This window comes from Cyprinodon tularosa, unplaced genomic scaffold (assembly GCF_016077235.1).
Source record: "Cyprinodon tularosa strain WSP-4 unplaced genomic scaffold, ASM1607723v1 ctg728, whole genome shotgun sequence".
In the NCBI taxonomy this organism is placed as follows: domain Eukaryota; kingdom Metazoa; phylum Chordata; class Actinopteri; order Cyprinodontiformes; family Cyprinodontidae; genus Cyprinodon; species Cyprinodon tularosa.
In genome coordinates, this window is record NW_024039483.1 from 234,929 (window position 1) to 253,674 (window position 18,746).

The following is an 18,746-nucleotide window of genomic DNA, read 5'->3' on the forward strand; positions in this document are numbered from 1 at the left end:
CGTGGCATGCTGTCTGCAGAGGCTCCCCCCATTTACACAGTCTGTTGCGTGCTGCCGCGCACACCGCACACATGCCTTGATGCACACATTGACACACTGAAGGTACTGTGTCACTACAAGCAAATAAAGCTTGATAAATTGCTCTCTGGAGAGGCAAGTGGATTATATGGTCTGTGTGGCATAGCGGCTACTTGTGGTTTGTGGATGACTGGTTCCGCCTTCATGTTGTGGACAAGTAGGGCTGCAGGAAAGCAAGCTTGGTTGATTTGGTTACTTAAAATGAGCTTTACCTGATGAGCAGCATGGAGTGTTGGCACCAAATAGGAATGTAATTTGATAGTCAATGTGGATATAAACTGTAATAAAAATTCAAGGTATGGCAAGAGCTATATAGGGAAATTTGTTCCATTGTTGAATAAGAAGTGCATTAATCCAAAAAAAACAACTATCGAAAAATGAAACCTAAAAAGGTTTTGGTCAAATGAATGTGCTGAGAGTAACTTGGCAGTTTTCTAAGATTTTATTTCTTCAAAAAAGTGTTATTAGTTCTTATATAATTGGATTTTGCATTTATTTTTGTGATTCATTTTTTAATCATTCATATTAGTTTATTTTATTTTTTTTTTTAATTTATTTTCAGATTGAATTTAATGAATATCTTTCCTTTCAAATTGTGCTTTCACTTGGGTGGCTTGGCTTTTTACTGCAGTGTGAAGTTAATGCTTTCTTTTTCTTCAAATTTCTTTTTTCAAAAGGTTTCTTTTTTTTTTTTTTCTATCTACAAAACATGTTCTTGACTGGAAACTATAACATAGCAAAAGTCACCCCATAAGAGCCTCACAAATACAAACACAGCTCCACAAATAAACAGCTAACCTTACTGATATTTATGAATAGTTTAATTTAGCACACTATATTTACCAGGAAGTAGCTATCACTAATCAGCATGCAACAATTATATTCTGTCATATTTTCATATGCATTACATTAATGCATATATGACTCTTCATGGAGACTTGGGTCTTTTGGAGTTCCTAAAGACCTTCTATGACTCTGTTGTGGCATCAGCCATCTTCTATGGAGCCGTCTGTTGGAGCAGTAGCTGAGAGAAAGCAGTTGGATAAGTTGATCAGGAAGGCTAGCTCTGTGATTGGATGCCCTCTGGACTCGGTGCAGGAGGTGGGAAACAAAAGGATCCTAACTAAATAAACATCTCTCTTGGAGAATGTCTCCCATGAAGCTGGTGCTGAACTGGAGAGTTCCTTCAGTGACAGACTGCTGCACCCTAAATGCACCAGGGAGCGTTATCACAGATCCTTCCTCCCAGCAGCTGGAAGACTGTATAACCACCACTGTTCCCAAAAACCTCAATAAGTTCTTACATTCATGCTGATTCTGCTGTCATTCTGCACATTTCTGATGTTGCTGCTTTTTTCAAATATCCATTACTGTAAAAATGTCCATAGCTGTATATGGGTTATTCATTCTCCAGGTGCACAGTTTTTATATTGTTAAAACACTGTGCAGTACAGTATTTCATTTATTTTATAACTCTTCACTATTATCTTATTCTTTATCACTTTTCTAAGGTCAGCATTTGTGTGACCATTATTTTCTGTAATGCTTTTTGTTGCTGTAGCACCAGAATTTCTCCATTGTGGGACGATAAAGAGATTTTCTTTTCTATGTTTAGACTTAGAGACTTAGACAGATTTATTTTGTCATTTTGTATACACGAGTGTATACAAAAAGAAATTTCATTTAAAACGGCTCTAAACAATTTCATTTGTTTGAAGTGACATTTTTTTGAAATTCTATTCTATTATTAATTGAGATTGTACTAACAACCTTGGAAAGCAGCCAGTTAAGGCAGGCATACACTGTACGATTATTTGGCCCTTTTTGGGCCGATTCTCCAGTCTACAAGAATTTTTTGGATCGGGCTGAGTTTCAGCCTCATCATGCATCCTGTGTCATGTAGTAGACAGGGGGTAACAAGGGGCAGTTAGCCTCTCACGACCACCTCCCGATCAGGAATAGTAAGGTTGGGAGAAAATCAGACATGTTTGAAATCCAGTTGGGAGATTTTCCAGAGCTTCGAGCACTGTGCATGTCCAAAAAAACTGGATTCAGCACCATCTCCTAGCGCTGAATCTATGGAGAGATATTTGTGCCATCGGTTTGAGCGCGCAGGAACCAATCCGAGCGCGCAGTGAGACAACACGCGCGCGCGCAAAACCGGTCTGGCGCGCGCTCAACTCTGAAAAACCCTCTCAACACACTGTTCTCGCGCTCAGTTTCATCTCTGCGCGTGCTCGAATCCGTCTCTGCTCGCGCTCGCTCGACCTGCTCTCTCTCCGCGCTCAACACCAGCTGTGCGCTCGGCTGTTTCTCCGCTCGCTCGACTCTCTGCGCTCGCAACTTCAGCAATTTATGTAAATTAACCATACCATCAGCCAATCACACCCAGCTTCTTTTCATCCAATGAAAGCATTCCTTCCTTCTTCTTCTTCTTTTCTATCATGGCGGATCGCAAGCAACTTTAAGGTGCATACCGCCACCTACTGTTCATGAGTGTGTAGCAACATTGTTTTACATCTATTAAATTCTATTTTTTAATTTTGCATTCTGAAGATAACTAAATAATGCTTTCCTTAATCTATAAATATCCTTTATATTTCCTTTATTTCCCAATAATCCTTTAAGACTCCATTCTTGGCCTGTCATTTCAACTACTCTTCTCAATTTTTCCCTTTCAGGTTCATATGTTTTACAGTTCATTAATACGTAAGCATTCGTTCCAAATACTACATCCGGTTAGATGAAAAAATAAATAAATAAATAAATAAAAACACAATCAGGAAAATCAAACTACTCTTACAGTTATTTTGTCAACATTCCTAAGATAGTACTATAAAATATCTTGAATTATCTCAAATAAACTTCAGTAAAACAGTTATTAGATCATTGCCTCATCCATCTCTTTTACCTGCTATTGACATGGATTTAAATTTGCTGTTTTAAAAGAAAAATAAGGAGGATATTTCAGGTTCAAGTATGGTTCAACAGTATATAGATAATGTTTTGGATCATATTGGCCTTACTCTTAGCTTTTGTGGCGGGCGTTTCTTCTTTTTGTTGTTTTTTATGGAGGTTGGCAAACAACAATTACCGCCACCAACTGAAAAATCCTGTTTATCAAATTATTCTTTTTAATATATATAATAAAGAATAACCATCTTATTTAGAGTCCATCTGTAAAAGGTCTTCTAAATAATAATTGTTAAATTTCAGATCAGGTCTGCTGTCTGAATAATTGCGTTTAAATTAATATAACGGTCGCTGATCTAAAATCGGAGCAAACTTAACTTCTTAGTGGAACGATTTCTTCAATCCATTGTCAGGCCAATATGATCCAAAACATTTCTCCTTTGTAGGCTGAATTCCATCACTGATTCTTTTACCCGATTTAAAAATAAATTCTGAAACTAAAACAAAACACCATTCCTAATATTGGAATATTTTGAAGCATCCATAAAAAATTTAACATATCCATAATATTTTTTATCTATATTGTAGCAGCTCCCCAGCAGTGAATGAAGTTTCAGCGGTCTCGACAGGTGATTTTCAATGTTTATTTTCTTTGATGCGGATCATCTCAGTCATCAATGTCACCGTGAAAACTCGCTGCTTTCACCAGGGAACGCTAAGAATCACAATGCAAGCACGGCTCTGAGGGTTATTGTCGGCATACATTGATACAGCGGCCTTTATAGGGCCTGTCCTCATTAAGCTGCGGCAGCCCGTGAGGTACATAACAAAGGAAACTTTACAATATGCGATTACAATTAACAAAACAAAATACAAAACAGTGGTAATCAAAACAGACAAATATAATCAAACAATCTGCAATCCTATAAATAATTTACAATAAATATATCCTATAAATAGTTAAATATAAATAGTTACAAGTTTAAATAGTTAAAGAAACTTAATTTTAATTGTTAACTACCCATTACATATATACTGTTGAACCATACTTGAACCTGAAATATCCTCCTTATTTTTCTTTTAAAACAGCAAATTTAAATCCATGTCAATAGCAGGTAAAAGAGATGGATGAGGCAATGATCTAATAACTGTTTTACTGAAGTTTATTTGAGATAATTCAAGATATTTTATAGTACTATCTTAGGAATGTTGACAAAATAACTGTAAGAGTAGTTTGATTTTCCTGATTGTGTTTTTATTTATTTATTTATTTATTTATTTTTTCATCTAACCGGATGTAGTATTTGGAACGAATGCTTACGTATTAATGAACTGTTAAACATATGAACCTGAAAGGGAAAAATTGAGAAGAGTAGTTGAAATGACAGGCCAAGAATGGAGTCTTAAAGGATTATTGGGAAATAAAGGAAATATAAAGGATATTTATAGATTAAGGAAAGCATTATTTAGTTATCTTCAGAATGCAAAATTAAAAAATAGAATTTAATAGATGTAAAACAATGTTGCTACACACTCATGAACAGTAGGTGGCGGTATGCACCTTAAAGTTGCTTGCGATCCGCCATGATAGAAAAGAAGAAGAAGAAGGAAGGAATGCTTTCATTGGATGAAAAGAAGCTGGGTGTGATTGGCTGATGGTATGGTTCATTTACATACATTGCTGAAGTTGCGAGCGCAGAGAGTCGAGCGAGCGGAGAAACAGCCGAGCGCACAGCTGGTGTTGAGCGCGGAGAGAGAGCTGCGTGAAGCTGACACCCCACCCCCGTCAAAAAACTCTGCAAATAGACTGAATGGTTAGTGCAACGTTAGTGCAGATTTGTGCAGAAAAAAATATTGTTTGTGCTACTTTTGTTTAAGAGATATTAAAGATTATTTTTTAGGTCATCCAGAGGTCACCATCCCCCCATTAAACTCCAATTTGAACCAAAGTGGTCTCATTTTTTAGTGCTTCGTTTGTGCTGATTTGTGCAGTTAAAATGGTCATTTGTGCTATTTTAGTTTTGAAGATATAATCATTTAAATTTTTGGCTGATGACGTCACCATCCCCCCATCAAGCTCCGATTTGAACCAAAGTGGTCTCATTTTTTAGTGCTTCGTTTGTGCTGATTTGTGCAGTTAAAACAAACATTTGTGCTGCTTTACTTTTTAAGATATAATCATTTTAATTTTTTTGGCTGATGACATCACCATCCCCCCATCAAGCTCCCATTTGATCCAAAGTGGTCTCATTTTTTAGTGCTTCGTTTGTGCTGATTTGTGCAGTTAAAACAAACATTTGTGCTGCTTTACTTTTTAAGATATAATCATTTTTATCTTTTGGCTGATGACGTCACCATCCGCCAATCAAGCTCCCATTTGATCCAAAGTGGTCTCATTTTTTAGTGCTTCGTTTGTGCTGATTTGTGCAGTTAAAACAAACATTTGTGCTGCTTTACTTTTTAAGATATAATCATTTTAATTTTTTGGCTGATGACGTCACCATCCCCCCATCAAGCTCCGATTTGATCCAAAGTGGTCTCATTTTTTAGTGCTTCGTTTGTGCTGATTTGTGCAGTTAAAACAAACATTTGTGCTGCTTTACTTTTTAAGATATAATCGTTTAAATTTTTTGGCTGATGACATCACCATCCCCCCCATCAAGCTCCGATTTGATCCAAAGTGGTCTCATTTTTTAGTGCTTCATTTGTGCTGATTTGTGCAGTTAAAACCGTCATTTGTGCTGCTTGCATGTCCGATTCAAACTATATTCTCTATACTTGCAGGTGATGATCACAACCGACTACATTTATTACACATCTACAACTGCTGTTTTTGTTTCAGGCCGCTTTTTATCCTGTAAATTCTTGTCAGTAATTTAGTCTGGGACAAAAGTAAATTATATCTCACTGCCAACACTGGAAAGAAGGGAAGTCTTTTTTAAATGTTTCTACTGATAAATCAGTGTCATTATTATGAAGATTACCGAGCCTGTTTGTCCCCTTCTTATTAGATTATTTATATATTCATGCTAATTGGCAAAGATCTCTAGGGAAACGTGTTTTTATTGTTATTTTATTATTATTTTTTTTGTACTTTCCACTGTTATAAGAATACTTATTTTATACAGTGGCTTGGTTGCCCCATGCTGGAAAGGAAAGTAGTTATTCAACAACAGCAGTTGTTGTCCGCAGTCAGAATGCCTTGGTGGAAGAAGATGTGGCCAGATGCAGCGTTTGGTCTAACCACTGTTCTCAAGAAAGCAGTTAATTTCATATATTTGTTTTATATTGCAAGTTGTTTTAGCTGTTATTGTTGTTATGTGTTTTATATTGTTTTGTATTCCCTAATAAAGATTGATTGCAGCGTGATTTATTGTGCCTCATTTAAAGAACTTTGCTTTAGATAGCAATGTCAACAAAGCCACCAATATATTAACCTTTCTCCACAGAAATGCAATATTGTTGTCTCACAAATGGAGAGGGGGACACACCAGCCTGAGCCTGCACATGATCAAATCCTCACATTCTGCAACAGTTATATACTTATACAAACTTCTACAAATATTTTACCTGTTACTTATATTCCATTATTATTATTCTAATATTGTAACTGTGATTTCTTTTAAGGTGGTTTTGATAGTCGTATTCACATTGTTGACCCTTATTTTCCGCACATTGAGCAGCAAACTGGTTTAAAAAAATAACTGAGATGCGCCAGAAGGATGAAGTTAGAAGTGCACAGCACGTAGGCAATTGAGTGTCATTTCAATAAACCAAATTCTTTATGCTTAAATAAAATGCATCAAGCTTTAATTTGAAACTTATGACATTAAATGTAAGAGTTATTAAAACAGCATTGACTGTTTGGCAAATTTGAAGTCCTCACACGACTTTACAGTGAGTGATGCCACCTAGTGAGTCAGTGAACTCTGCGTAGAAAGATAGCAAATTAGATCATATATATTAATAAAAGTGAAATCCTTTAAACTTCAACATCTGTCAAACGTGATTTTAGAGCAAGGTAAGATAATAAATAATGGGAGATGCATGGTTGAATGCTATACATACAGGGCTAGCAGCCACATGGCAGTAAATGTTAGCAACAAATAAGGTTTTAGTAACAAACATGTCACGATCAACAGCAACTACGTTATTTTTAGCTAAGTTGGCCAGGGTATCCAATATTTAATTTAATACAAAGCAAACAGATTTCTGTAAATCCAAAATTCAATTACATTTTAATTCCAGATTTTTTAAATTTATTAAAACATACAGTTATCTATGATTAGGCACATCTGTAGACTCCACAGGGCTAAGGCACATTTTTAAAGTTGAACTAATACTTTAAATGAAAGTTAACAAGCCATAAAAATGCTATATGTGCAATAACCAAAAAACAGACTATAATTACAATTAAGCATAAAAGGCATATTGATTTAGGGAAGAACAGTAATTTAAACTGAAGTTTTTAGTTGTAGCAGAATTCTATATGTCAGAATATTTGTATTAATGCTAATCAAATTCTTTTTATCCTTCAACGAGATACCTCGAAAGCCATCAGTAGACAGGGATTCCCTTTTTGCAGTTGTCTGCAATTCAAAAGAGGCCATCCTTCTAAATGGCAAAATAGCCACTCCTGCTGCTGCTATTTGGACTGAATTAAGTCAGCAGCTGGAAAACAAGATGTCTCCAAAAGCTGTGTACACTTTCGTAAAGTTAAACAGACATAACATCTGGTCATGAGTTTGACTCTGGCTCTATTTCTTCAGGAGTAGGCAGCTGCTCATGTTTTCAGATTGAAGTCCCTTTTGAGGAATGGATCAAATTTCAAAAGAGCTGTGTGAGGGCAGGATGGAGCCGGCTGTATGGAGGTCAGCAAAGGCATCGGAATTGATGGATATTGGAGATCCTGAACCAAGTCACCTCCCAAATTTGGCGACCCTACGAAAAGCAAAGCAGGAGAAAAAAGATTTAGAATTAGGTAACAAAGATCCAATTCTGTCTTTGCAGTTGTCAAAATATAGCAAACACAACTGAATTTCCTTTGTGTAAATGTCCCTCTGTTGTGGCTCCCCAAGGAAAGACACTGACCTTAAAAGGAGTGATCGCTTTCAAGGCTAGCTCAACCAAACACGGTCTTGGACATTACACTGCCTACTGCCGAAGAGCTCCATGTACTGTATGTGGGAACTTTATGATGATCTGGCAAAGGTAGTGAAGACAGTGCCTGAAAATACCTAAGTACAACCACATGCTGTGTTATACACAGCAGATTGAATGCTGTTAAGAAATATACTTTGGAGGTCAGTTTTGAGAAGCCCAGAAGAGTTTTAAAAAGGCGTTTTCTTTTATCAAAATGTTCAAATGTTAACATAAAGTTTGTTTTCCAAATCAGAAGTGTTTGTTCTTCTTTGAAAGTAAAAGGTTTATTACATATTCAAGGGCACTTTGTTATAGTTGATTTTTGAAGTCATACTTCATTACATTATTGTATTTTCATCTCTCTTTTTATTTATCTTTTGTATTATTTGTAAAGTGACCTTGAGTGTCAAGAAAGGCGCTGCTAAATAAAATGTATTATTATTATTACTCCTTTTTGGTGTTTCTGCACCAAAAAATAAGCTAATTACAGTTTATAGGCTAGCAGTAAACTTTAACAAAATACAGCACTGTGGTTAGACTATAAAGTAAAACAGCATCTGTAAGGAACAATATCCAAAATTTTTTGTCTGTTTAAGCTAAAGGTTCAATTAGGCTGAAGGTCCTCTCCAGTTCATTACTAGCTTCATGCGTGGAGTGGGAAATATTGTCCAACAATTAATATATTGGCTTAATTAAAGAATTAGAAATTACTAACAATGTAGAGCAATTTGTTTTTATTTAATAAGCTCAGCATAAACGTTATATTAAAAACGTAGCAGTCTGCACATAAAGTATTACTGGGCTGCAAATCTTAATAAAACTTTTCATTCCAAGGTTATTGTTGATAAATGAAAAAGAGCCAACATGGATGTTCTATGTAAGACACAGATACAGTTTGTTTTGAACCTGCTGGTGATGGTAAATGACACAGCTTCATAATAATGTCACTGCTTTATCAGTAGAAATACATAAAAATATGTACTGAAGAAAACTAGAAGACTTATAAATGAGGTTCAGGTGCACTGGTGTCTGCCTGGAAGGTCGGTAAAAATACTTACAGAGTGCAGCTTTATTGGAGGGCTAAGGTATACAGGTAGTAGATGCAAGGATCTTGAAGTTGGTCTAAAGAAAAACACAAATAATATCATACTAAATATCAGTAATAATCAGTAAGCATAAAGTTAGTAATCAGGCATGAAATAACATTCACCATAAAGAAATATAATTTAGCCTGCTGACACCTAGTGGTCAATCTAGCCCAAAAAACTTAACTCAACAAGATGATAGTCAAACAGGATTATAAACTCCGTATCACTGTGCATAAAGACTTAATAACAAAACATGTAATATAAACTTAAACGTTCAGGCTAAGCCCAAAAGATGAACAACATTGACTATAAACAGTTAGTTAGTACTACTAAAGCTGCAGCTACAAAACTAAAGCTGCAGCTACAAAACAACACAGTTAAACAGGTTATATAAGGAAATTTTACAACACACAAGGCATAATAATGTCATCAGTTACACACTTGAAACATCCACTAACATGCATAGGTGACTCAAACTAACTTAGACGAGACTCCTTTGCTTTGCCGCTGACTTGTCCACTTCCGCAGCTCTCTAATAGGGGGGTGGTGACGTCACCGACCTAAATTTTAATCTATTATATCTTAAAAAGTAAAGCAGCACAAATGTCGGTTTTAACTGCACAAGTCAGCACAAACGAAGCCCTAAAAAATGAGACCACTTTGAATCAAATCGGAGCTTGATGGGGGGATGGTGACGTCATCAGCCAAAAATTAAAATGATTATATCTTAAAAACTAAAATAGCACAAATGACCGTTTTAACTGCACAAATCAGCACAAACGAAGCACTAAAAAATGAGACCACTTTGGATCAAATCGGAGCTTGATGGGGGGATGGTGATGTCATCAGCCAAAAAATGTAAATGATTATATCTTAAAAACTAAAATAGCACAAATGACCGTTTTAACTGCACAAATCAGCACAAACGAAGCACTAAAAAATGAGACCACTTTGGATCAAATCGGAGCTTGATGGGGGGATGGTGACGTCATCAGCCAAAAATTTAAATGATTATATCTTCAAAACTAAAATAGCACAAATGACCGTTTTAACTGCACAAATCAGCACAAACGAAGCACTAAAAAATGAGACCACTTTGGATCAAATCGGAGCTTGATGGGGGGATGGTGATGTCATCAGCCAAAAAATGTAAATGATTATATCTTAAAAACTAAAATAGCACAAATGACCGTTTTAACGGCACAAATCAGCACAAACGAAACGCTAAAAAATGAGACCACTTTGGATCAAATCGGAGCTTGATGGGGGGATGGTGACGTCATCAGCCAAAAATTAAAATGATTATATCTTAAAAACTAAAATAGCACAAATGACCGTTTTAACTGCACAAATCAGCACAAACGAAGCACTAAAAAATGAGACCACTTTGGATCAAATCGGAGCTTGATGGGGGGATGGTGACGTCATCAGCCAAAAATTTAAATGATTATATCTTCAAAACTAAAATAGCACAAATGACCGTTTTAACTGCACAAATCAGCACAAACGAAGCACTAAAAAATGAGACCACTTTGGTTCAAATTGGAGTTTAATGGGGGGATGGTGACCTCTGGATGACCTAAAAAATAATCTTTAATATCTCTTAAACAAAAGTAGCACAAACAATATTTTTTTCTGCACAAATCTGCACTAACGTTGCACTAACCATTCAGTCTATTTGCAGAGTTTTTTGACGTGGGTGGGGTGTCAGCTTCACGCAGCTCGGAGAGAGAGCAGGTCGAGCGAGCGCGAGCAGAGACGGATTCGAGCACGCGCAGAGATGAAACTGAGCGCGAGAACAGTGTGTTGAGAGGGTTTTTCAGAGTTGAGCGCGCGCCAGACCGGTTTTGCGCGCGCGCGTGTTGTCTCACTGCGCGCTCGGATTGGTTCCTGCGCGCTCAAACCGATGGCACAAATATCTCTCCATATGAATCCAACATGTGATGTTTGGAGGGGCAGAGTGAGCAGTTAGATTGCATGAGAGCATGAAATTATGTTTTGTTACTACATTAATATGAAAATCATTATACATGCTAATGATAGTTAAAATGGTTCCATTAAAACTTAGACTTTTTCCACAATAACAAGATAACCATTTTAGTATTTAATGTCACTATGGCTCATCAATTAGCTGCTAATATTTGATCTGTTAACATGGACAGCAATTACACTGCAAAACAATCCTCTTTGTATATAACAGCACCTCATCCTGCCAACTGTTCTATGGAGTGAATTTCATTCCATTATTGCTGCAAGGTGAGAAAAAGAGACAGACTTAAGCCTTTTGTCAGATTTGATAAAGACAAATTAAATTTATTTTCTATCTCTATTTTTTTATGTGATTATATATAATTTTTTTCCTTCAATTTATTTGTAGACAAAAGCATTTAAAGTATTTCTATCTGTCTTTATGTATGGCATAAATCGCTGGATAGTGTATGTGTGTGCTTGTGTTTCTGTATGCATACATACCTGTATGAATAGTATATACAAATGATCAGATTCTTGTTGGGACTATAAGCAAAAAGCAAAATCCGAATTTGAAGTTGCCTGTTATTTTGCCAATTTATGTGATTTTACCAGTGTAGAACATGAAGCTCTGTGGAGTTATTAAATTGGTTCATTCATTTAGCTCTATTGTAAATCTATCAGATTTAAAAGCTTATGCACAGACACAGCATGAATAAAAGTATATGCCATAATGCACAATTTGCAAATAGAAAAAAGCTATAGCATTAAGAGACATGTACTTGTAATTCAGTCTTGATTTAAAGTCTTGAAATTATATATAATATGTAATTAACACAACAATGTAATCAATACATGTATATTACGTTTACATCATTAATTTCGCACTTTTTGGCACATCTGTATTATTATGCTCAATTAACACATTCAATTTGTTGTGATAGATTTGTATATGTTATATTACATGACTTCTTTGATTTCATAATGTGATGTGCCTATTTGTTTTTATCATGAATTACAGTAATCTACTGATGCTATGAAACAGCAAAACTGTGTCAAAGAAATGAATTAATCTTGATTTTAAAAGTCTTAAGCCCCCCTGAAAAGGATTAAATCATTGTTTTTTTTTCGATGCTGTGGTGCACATATTGTTTACATTGCGACCGATCTAAGTAGGGAGTACCAATATGGTGACCGGTGACTTCACTCCACCCTGCATTAACAACATGCTATCAGCAATGCAGTAAATAAATAGAGATAAGTGGTTTGCTGGTGTAAACTTTGTGAATCTGGTACCCCATGGTGGCAGTGAGGTTAGGGTATGGACAAGGATAAGTCATTGATTCACAGGTGCATTTTATCAATGGCATTTTAAATTAACAAAGTAACCATGACGAGGTCCTGATGCTCATTGTTGGGCCATTCATCTAGGCCATCGCCTCTTGTTGCAGCAGCAGCAGCATAGTCCCCCTGCAGGAAGGATCTGAACTCAGTTCCTAGAAGCTGAAAACACCCTTGTTTTTGCATGGCCAGCGTACTCACAGGACACGTCAGCCATTGATGATGCTTTAGATGTTCTAGATCCCAAGGACTGCTTGTTCATTTCCTGCCTAAGTCAATTCACTTTTTCTAGCCAGTGAAGGTGTTGTAGGGGTAATCTTGCTTTGCCTCACCTTAGGGCTGCAACAACGAATCGATAAAATCGATCAAAATCGACTTTTAAAAGCGTTGGCAACGAATTTCATCATTGATTAGTTGTGTTGCGCGATTAATGCGTCATCCAACGCCGCCGTCATCACATCCACTTGACTGAAATGGGGGAAGAAAAAAAAATACGGCACAGCGAGCCAGTGCTGCAGGTGCAGTGTTGCCAACTCAGCGACTTTTCAGACCCCTCCAACGACTATTTTTCAAAAAAGCGACTAGCGACAAATCTGGCGACTTTTTATGGTGTCACTGGCGGCTTTTGGAGACTCTTACGTGAAAGCATGTATCGTTCCTACTCTGCCGTGGGGTGCCTCCCCCATCCCAACCCCGTTCTCCCTCTCCTGCAGGAGTCCCTCTCAGCGCTGCAGTCAGAGCCGCAGGATGTTTATCCTCAGCGTCCAGACTGCAAATGAAGCGCGCATGCGCCGGGATTGACGGCGCAAATTGATCACAATAATTAAAATAGCCTGCGCTTTGTAAAGCAAAAAAAGTCGTAACATGCAACTTTTGTCAAAACAAATTAACATGGCACGGAAGCACCATGTTTGTTTTGTTTTAAAGTGGGGAAACGTAACATTAGATTCTCAGGTAGCTCATCAGATGCTTTCCTTACCGTGTTAGTAGGTTACAGACAGTGATAAGGTTGGCTACTTATTTAACTTTTAATTTCATTTGAATTAGCTTAAGCAGCGTTTATATTTACTTTATAAATAAATTAACTTGCAAATTATGAGGGCAAGGCTTTTAAAGTTTAAATCTGCTGGCAAAGATAAAGTAAAGAAGATCCTGCAATTTATGGAAGTAAAGCAGAATTAAATCCTGCAAGATCAGTAATATGTCAATTAATTATATTTGCCACATTCCCATGTAAATATCTGTCTTTGGAGGATGTGTTTTTTACCACCCCTAGTTCTCTCATTTTTATTCCAAATACAATTTATAATTTGAATCACAGGGCTATTTTTATCTCTATGGTTCAGTATTTTCTCAAGTAGCAACTTTAATTGCTATACTTTCCTGTCTTAAAAGGCAGAACTCTTCTAGTCTAAAAAAAACCTCATTTGTTGAAATGGGGGGACCTATTGTTTGAACCCCTTAGGGGCTATTAAAAACAAAAAATGTCTTTTTTTGCGCTTTATGAAACAAAGTACCCTATATTTTGTGTATGTACAGCTACATTTCTCATGTAAGTTTGCGTAGTTTTAACACAAACATTTATTTTTCATATAGCACCAGTACAGTTAATGAGCGACCTGTACTTGTGTGCTTGTTTGTTCTGTCTAAAATGTTTATTTTGGAATAAAGAGGTTAATATAAAAAATATTTTTTGTCCGATTCATCGATTAATCGAAAAAATAATCGGCCGATTCATCGATTTTTAAAATAATAGTTAGTTGCAGCCCTACCTCACCTGCAGGGTGGCATGGATTATCAATGCAAAGAAATGCTCGCTATCACAGATTTAGACAGATTTGTGAACAATAACATGGTTGAGTTTATGCTTCTCTGTCTCGAGTGTATCTTTTGTAGAACTGTTTGGCTCTTGAATCATGGCACAGAGTATTTTTAGATTTTTAGAACCATTTTCATATTATTTTTAAAATTCTTTAAAAAAATTTTTTTAAAGCTAGCTAAGGTTCTTATTGTGAAAATGTACAGTTATCTGATACATTGTGGCCATAACATATATGCTTGTTTATTAATGTTTTTGCTGTTGTAGACAAACCAGGGCACTATTTAAGTTTTAATAATCTTTTCAAAGTCAACCTACTTAGAATTAGGGACTAGCCAGATGGAGTTAGTGGAGTGTGTGTGTTGTTTCACTTTGTGAAACCAGGTTCCTAAATGGTTTTCTAAATGCCTTGACTTACTTCCAATGTCATCTGCTTGGATCTGCAAAGCTTCACATGATATACATGAAAGGGAAACATGAACAAACACCATTACGGGACACAGTTTTGATGGACATTTCATCTTAAATAGTAGAAATAAAAAAAATGATAGCTTTTAGTTTAACTTTAAACATTTAGGGAAATCACATGTCGCTCCGCAGGGGAAGTTTGTAGCACCGGTGCCCTGCAGCAAGAAGTTTTTAGGTTTGATTCCTGGCCCGCGTCTTTCTGCATGGAGTTTGCATATTCTCCCTGTGCATGTGTAGATTCTTTCCTGGTTCCTCCCACAGTCCAAAAACATGACTGTTAGGTTAATTTTATCTCTAAAATTGTCCTGAAGGTGTCTTTGTGTTGTTGTACAAGAGACTGGCAACCTGTCCAGGGTGTACCCCGCCTCTTGCCTGTTGACAGCCGGAGATAGGCGCCGGCCACACAGCGACCCTGATGGAATACATGGGAGAAGATGAATGCATGACATCAAATTTGATTGTGAAGTAATTTTGTCTCAAATTAGGGCTGGGCCACAGTGTAAACAACTGGTTAGGGCAAGTAAGGCAGCGGTCCCCAACCACCGGCTGCACAGAAAAAAATATATATATATATTGTTAAGGAAGAAAATATTCTAAAATAGTTAACTTTGGAAAAAGGTTGGCTTTTCATTCTTCCTTTCCCAGGTCCACTCGGCGAGCTGCGTGTAGCCACAATGAAAACCAGCAAGGCGTGTTGACGTCACAGAATTACAGAGTTTAATCCAAAATAAGACAATGCATAAACTTAGAAATAAGACAATGCACAAACCTACACCAGAAACTGCAGAACAACAGAGACATACATTCAATTACCTGACATAAATGGAGAGAAGAAAAGAAAGCAAAGACGTACAAAGACATCTTTGGAGAGTTGCAAGAGCAAATCTGATTTGTTACATCTATGTAGAAAGCTTTATCCTCTTGTATCTAATCCATTCAAAAAAGGCTGGCCCTTGCTCCTCCAACCAGGAGCCATCTCTGACACTCTTCCCCTAATTTACGACCGGGCCTCCAGGGATTCTAAGGTCATCTGGCTAACATGAGATAAAGTTTCACAGAATCGATGTGGAATGCGGAGGCCTCTCCCATAAATCTCAAGAACAAACTTAAATTCAGTATTTTGGTTCAAGGAAAGGTTATCTTCACAACTCAATTTTGCTCTTCTGCACCATTTCACCCCAAAAGATTGAATCCTGCCTTAAACCAAAAAATAACACATAGAATCAACAGAACATGAGATACAATTCCTTTTTCTCACATATGAAACATAATATTCAATCCTAAGTATACAAGCTAACATATTCCATTACCCCATTAAGCATAGATCCTGAGCAATTTTCTAATACTAAACAAAACATTTTCATTCAAACAATTTCCATTTGATTCTGATATTTAGAAAAATGTCTTAAAAACTAAATGTCAGTGTTTTTAACATTCTACATTGTATTCAGTTTCACACCATCCCAGATGTTTATTCTGGAAGACTTTTGACCTTCTGTAAACCAGGGAGAAATCTCTCCTCCAGGCTCAAATAATGTTCGCCCCCCAGGAGATACTCATTTTATAGCCTGGTGCTTTAAATACTTACCCCTCAATAGCTTAGTTTTAAATCATTAACACAACCTTGTTCAAAATTAAGAAATATGTTCAAAATGAGAGTGTTCAACATACCTTTTACACATGCCATAAGATTAACTGTATTAAAGACTAAAAATAATAATTTTTCTTTAACAATATATATATATATATAAAATTTATCGCCGATCAGAGTCTGAGTAATGTTTTATTTTGAAAAATATAAAAAATTGCGGTATTATTACATCATTACATCAGTCGGTGGATCTGCGCCTCTTGACACAGGTTAATTCAGGTCAAGACGAATCCTATCTATAACATCCTATCTTTGTGAAGCGGGATTTTCTACGGTTACGCGGTTACAGCGACCAAAACAAAGCTACGGAGCAGACTGGACATCAGGAGCACACATCACGTGTCATTGTCTCCGGCTTGAGAAACAAGCTCAGGGCTCCCACTAATTCAACATAATGGTGAGTTAGATTAGATTAGATGAGCTTTATTGATCTCACAGCGGAGAAATTCACAGTTTTATTTTTATGCTGTTTGTATTAGATTGTATGCCAGTTGTATCATTTTTCTTGATCGTACCTAACATCCAGCAGACAATAGAAACATCTTCACTCCTCCCTACAGAGGAAAGCCTACCCAAGAGATTGAAGTGAAGTAATATATAAAAGGTAATATGAAAGGGATGCAATTAGTTACACTCAATCTGAAAAAAAAGGAAATTTGAAAAATAAAAAAACTATGTAAAAATAGTTAAAAAGTAAATAATGTTTAAAAAAATAAATATGAAGAATAAGCTAAATTACTCTCAAAAGCATTATTTTAATTAAGATGTTTTCAAAGTTTTATTTCTGGATAAAATTTTTCTTTCTAAATATTTGTTCTTTCCTTGCAACAATAATGGTACAAAATTCACTCCATAAGCTGCAACGATTTTGTCGTGGGGGTGTGGATGATTTGTTCTTTGGTCTATTGATTGTATCCTGTTCCCTATGGAATATGCACCTTTGCTCACTACTTGCATATTACACAAAAGTATCTGTCCAGGTGTCACACCGTCATTATGAATAATGTGAACACCTGTTTTAAGAAGATTTTACTGTATGAGAAACATCTATTTCCTCAGCATCACTTCATCCCACCCGACCATGTGCATCAGCAAATGTAATAAAGTAAAGCCTGATTGCTAGAGTACTCCCAGAGTGCAGCACTCAAAAATAATTTGTACAAACTCATCACAGATGAAGCACTATGTAAAATATTTAGCAAGTGTCTTAAGTTTTAAGCATTCCCAAGGTTGTGTCTAAAGGTAAGTTGTGTGTTGGAAATTGTGACTAAAAATGAAAATGACAGGAAAAACAGCAAAATTCCATACAGTTATCTGTGAAAATGCATGAAAGTAAAAAACTTACACATAAGTTCAAGCAAGTTATAAAAATACAAGTCTAACAATATATATGTTAAGACTACTATTTAAAGAAAATCAAAGAAGCAATGCACCAAATGAATTAGACAGTAGAAACCAGCTGGAAATAAAAGATGGGATGCATGGCATAGAGTGTATGCACTGAATATGTATAGTACTATCTGGGGAGCAAGAGGCAGGTGGAAAACAGTGGTGCTAGATGACTGAAAAGGGCTGAGGAGAAGGGGAATGACAACCTGTGATGTATTTGGAATAGAAGAGGAACACCTGACATGAGAAACGCATTTATATAGAGTGAATTATTTTCCATTATTGTTGCAATAACAATAATGGAAAGTATTTCCAGCTTTTACACTATAGGTCATGTTTGACTCTAGACCACATTCTCTACCTTGTGTTTTGGTGGCTTGTTCTGTAGAGATCTCCAGCTTAGATCTTTGTTTCAGCTCACTTCTCATGTGGTCTATTTGCTCTATTTTGCAGGTATGATTTGGACTGCAAGAGTGACAACCTCTCTAAACATGTGAGTGTCTCCTTCCCTACTTCAACCATCAGTCAGTTGTTCATATTAACACAAGTGGACTATATCTGCCTGGTACTGTGCAGCTGCAGCATGACTTGAAACTGCATGTTTACTTAAAAGGAACATGGAAACTTTTCAAAATATATAAGCTTTTAGAGGGGATGTGCTTTGGTGGCGCAGTGGTTGTTGCACACCACTCATGTATGGAGGCCTTAGTCCTCGACGTGGATGACCCGGGTCTGTTAACCTTCGCCGCATGCCTCTCCCCTTCTCTCATACCCCCTTTCCTGTCAGCCTACTGTCTATAAAAATTTGCCCCTAGTGCCGTAAAAACAAAAAAAAAGGAAGCTTTTAGATAAAGTGTACACTCCGTAGTTCCTGAAAACGCTTTGTTAC

The 18,746-nt window shown here is 36.5% G+C and overlaps 1 protein-coding gene and 1 long non-coding RNA gene across 5 annotated transcripts in view; one reads left to right on the forward strand and one right to left on the reverse strand.

Moving 5' to 3' along the window:
• LOC119772739 (copine-8-like) overlaps positions 1 to 18,746 on the forward strand; it is a gene marked incomplete at its 3' end in the record, with an annotated part of 159,445 nt that overhangs the window by 59,895 nt on the left and 80,804 nt on the right. The window contains exon 5 of the mRNA XM_038269334.1: positions 18,311 to 18,350. Within this exon, the coding sequence (XP_038125262.1) occupies positions 18,311 to 18,350 (40 nt within the window). The remainder of the gene's footprint in view (positions 1 to 18,310; positions 18,351 to 18,746) is intronic.
• Positions 7,362 to 9,256, reverse strand: LOC119772736. Of its 4 annotated transcripts, none has more exons than XR_005279301.1 (3): positions 9,192 to 9,256; positions 8,083 to 8,193; positions 7,362 to 7,932 (listed from the first exon to the last, which is right to left on the reverse strand). It is a non-coding gene; the product is annotated as an uncharacterized LOC119772736 (long non-coding RNA). The 4 variants fall into 4 exon arrangements; XR_005279298.1 differs by having other exon boundaries at positions 8,083 to 8,228; XR_005279300.1 differs by having other exon boundaries at positions 8,083 to 8,218; positions 9,192 to 9,255.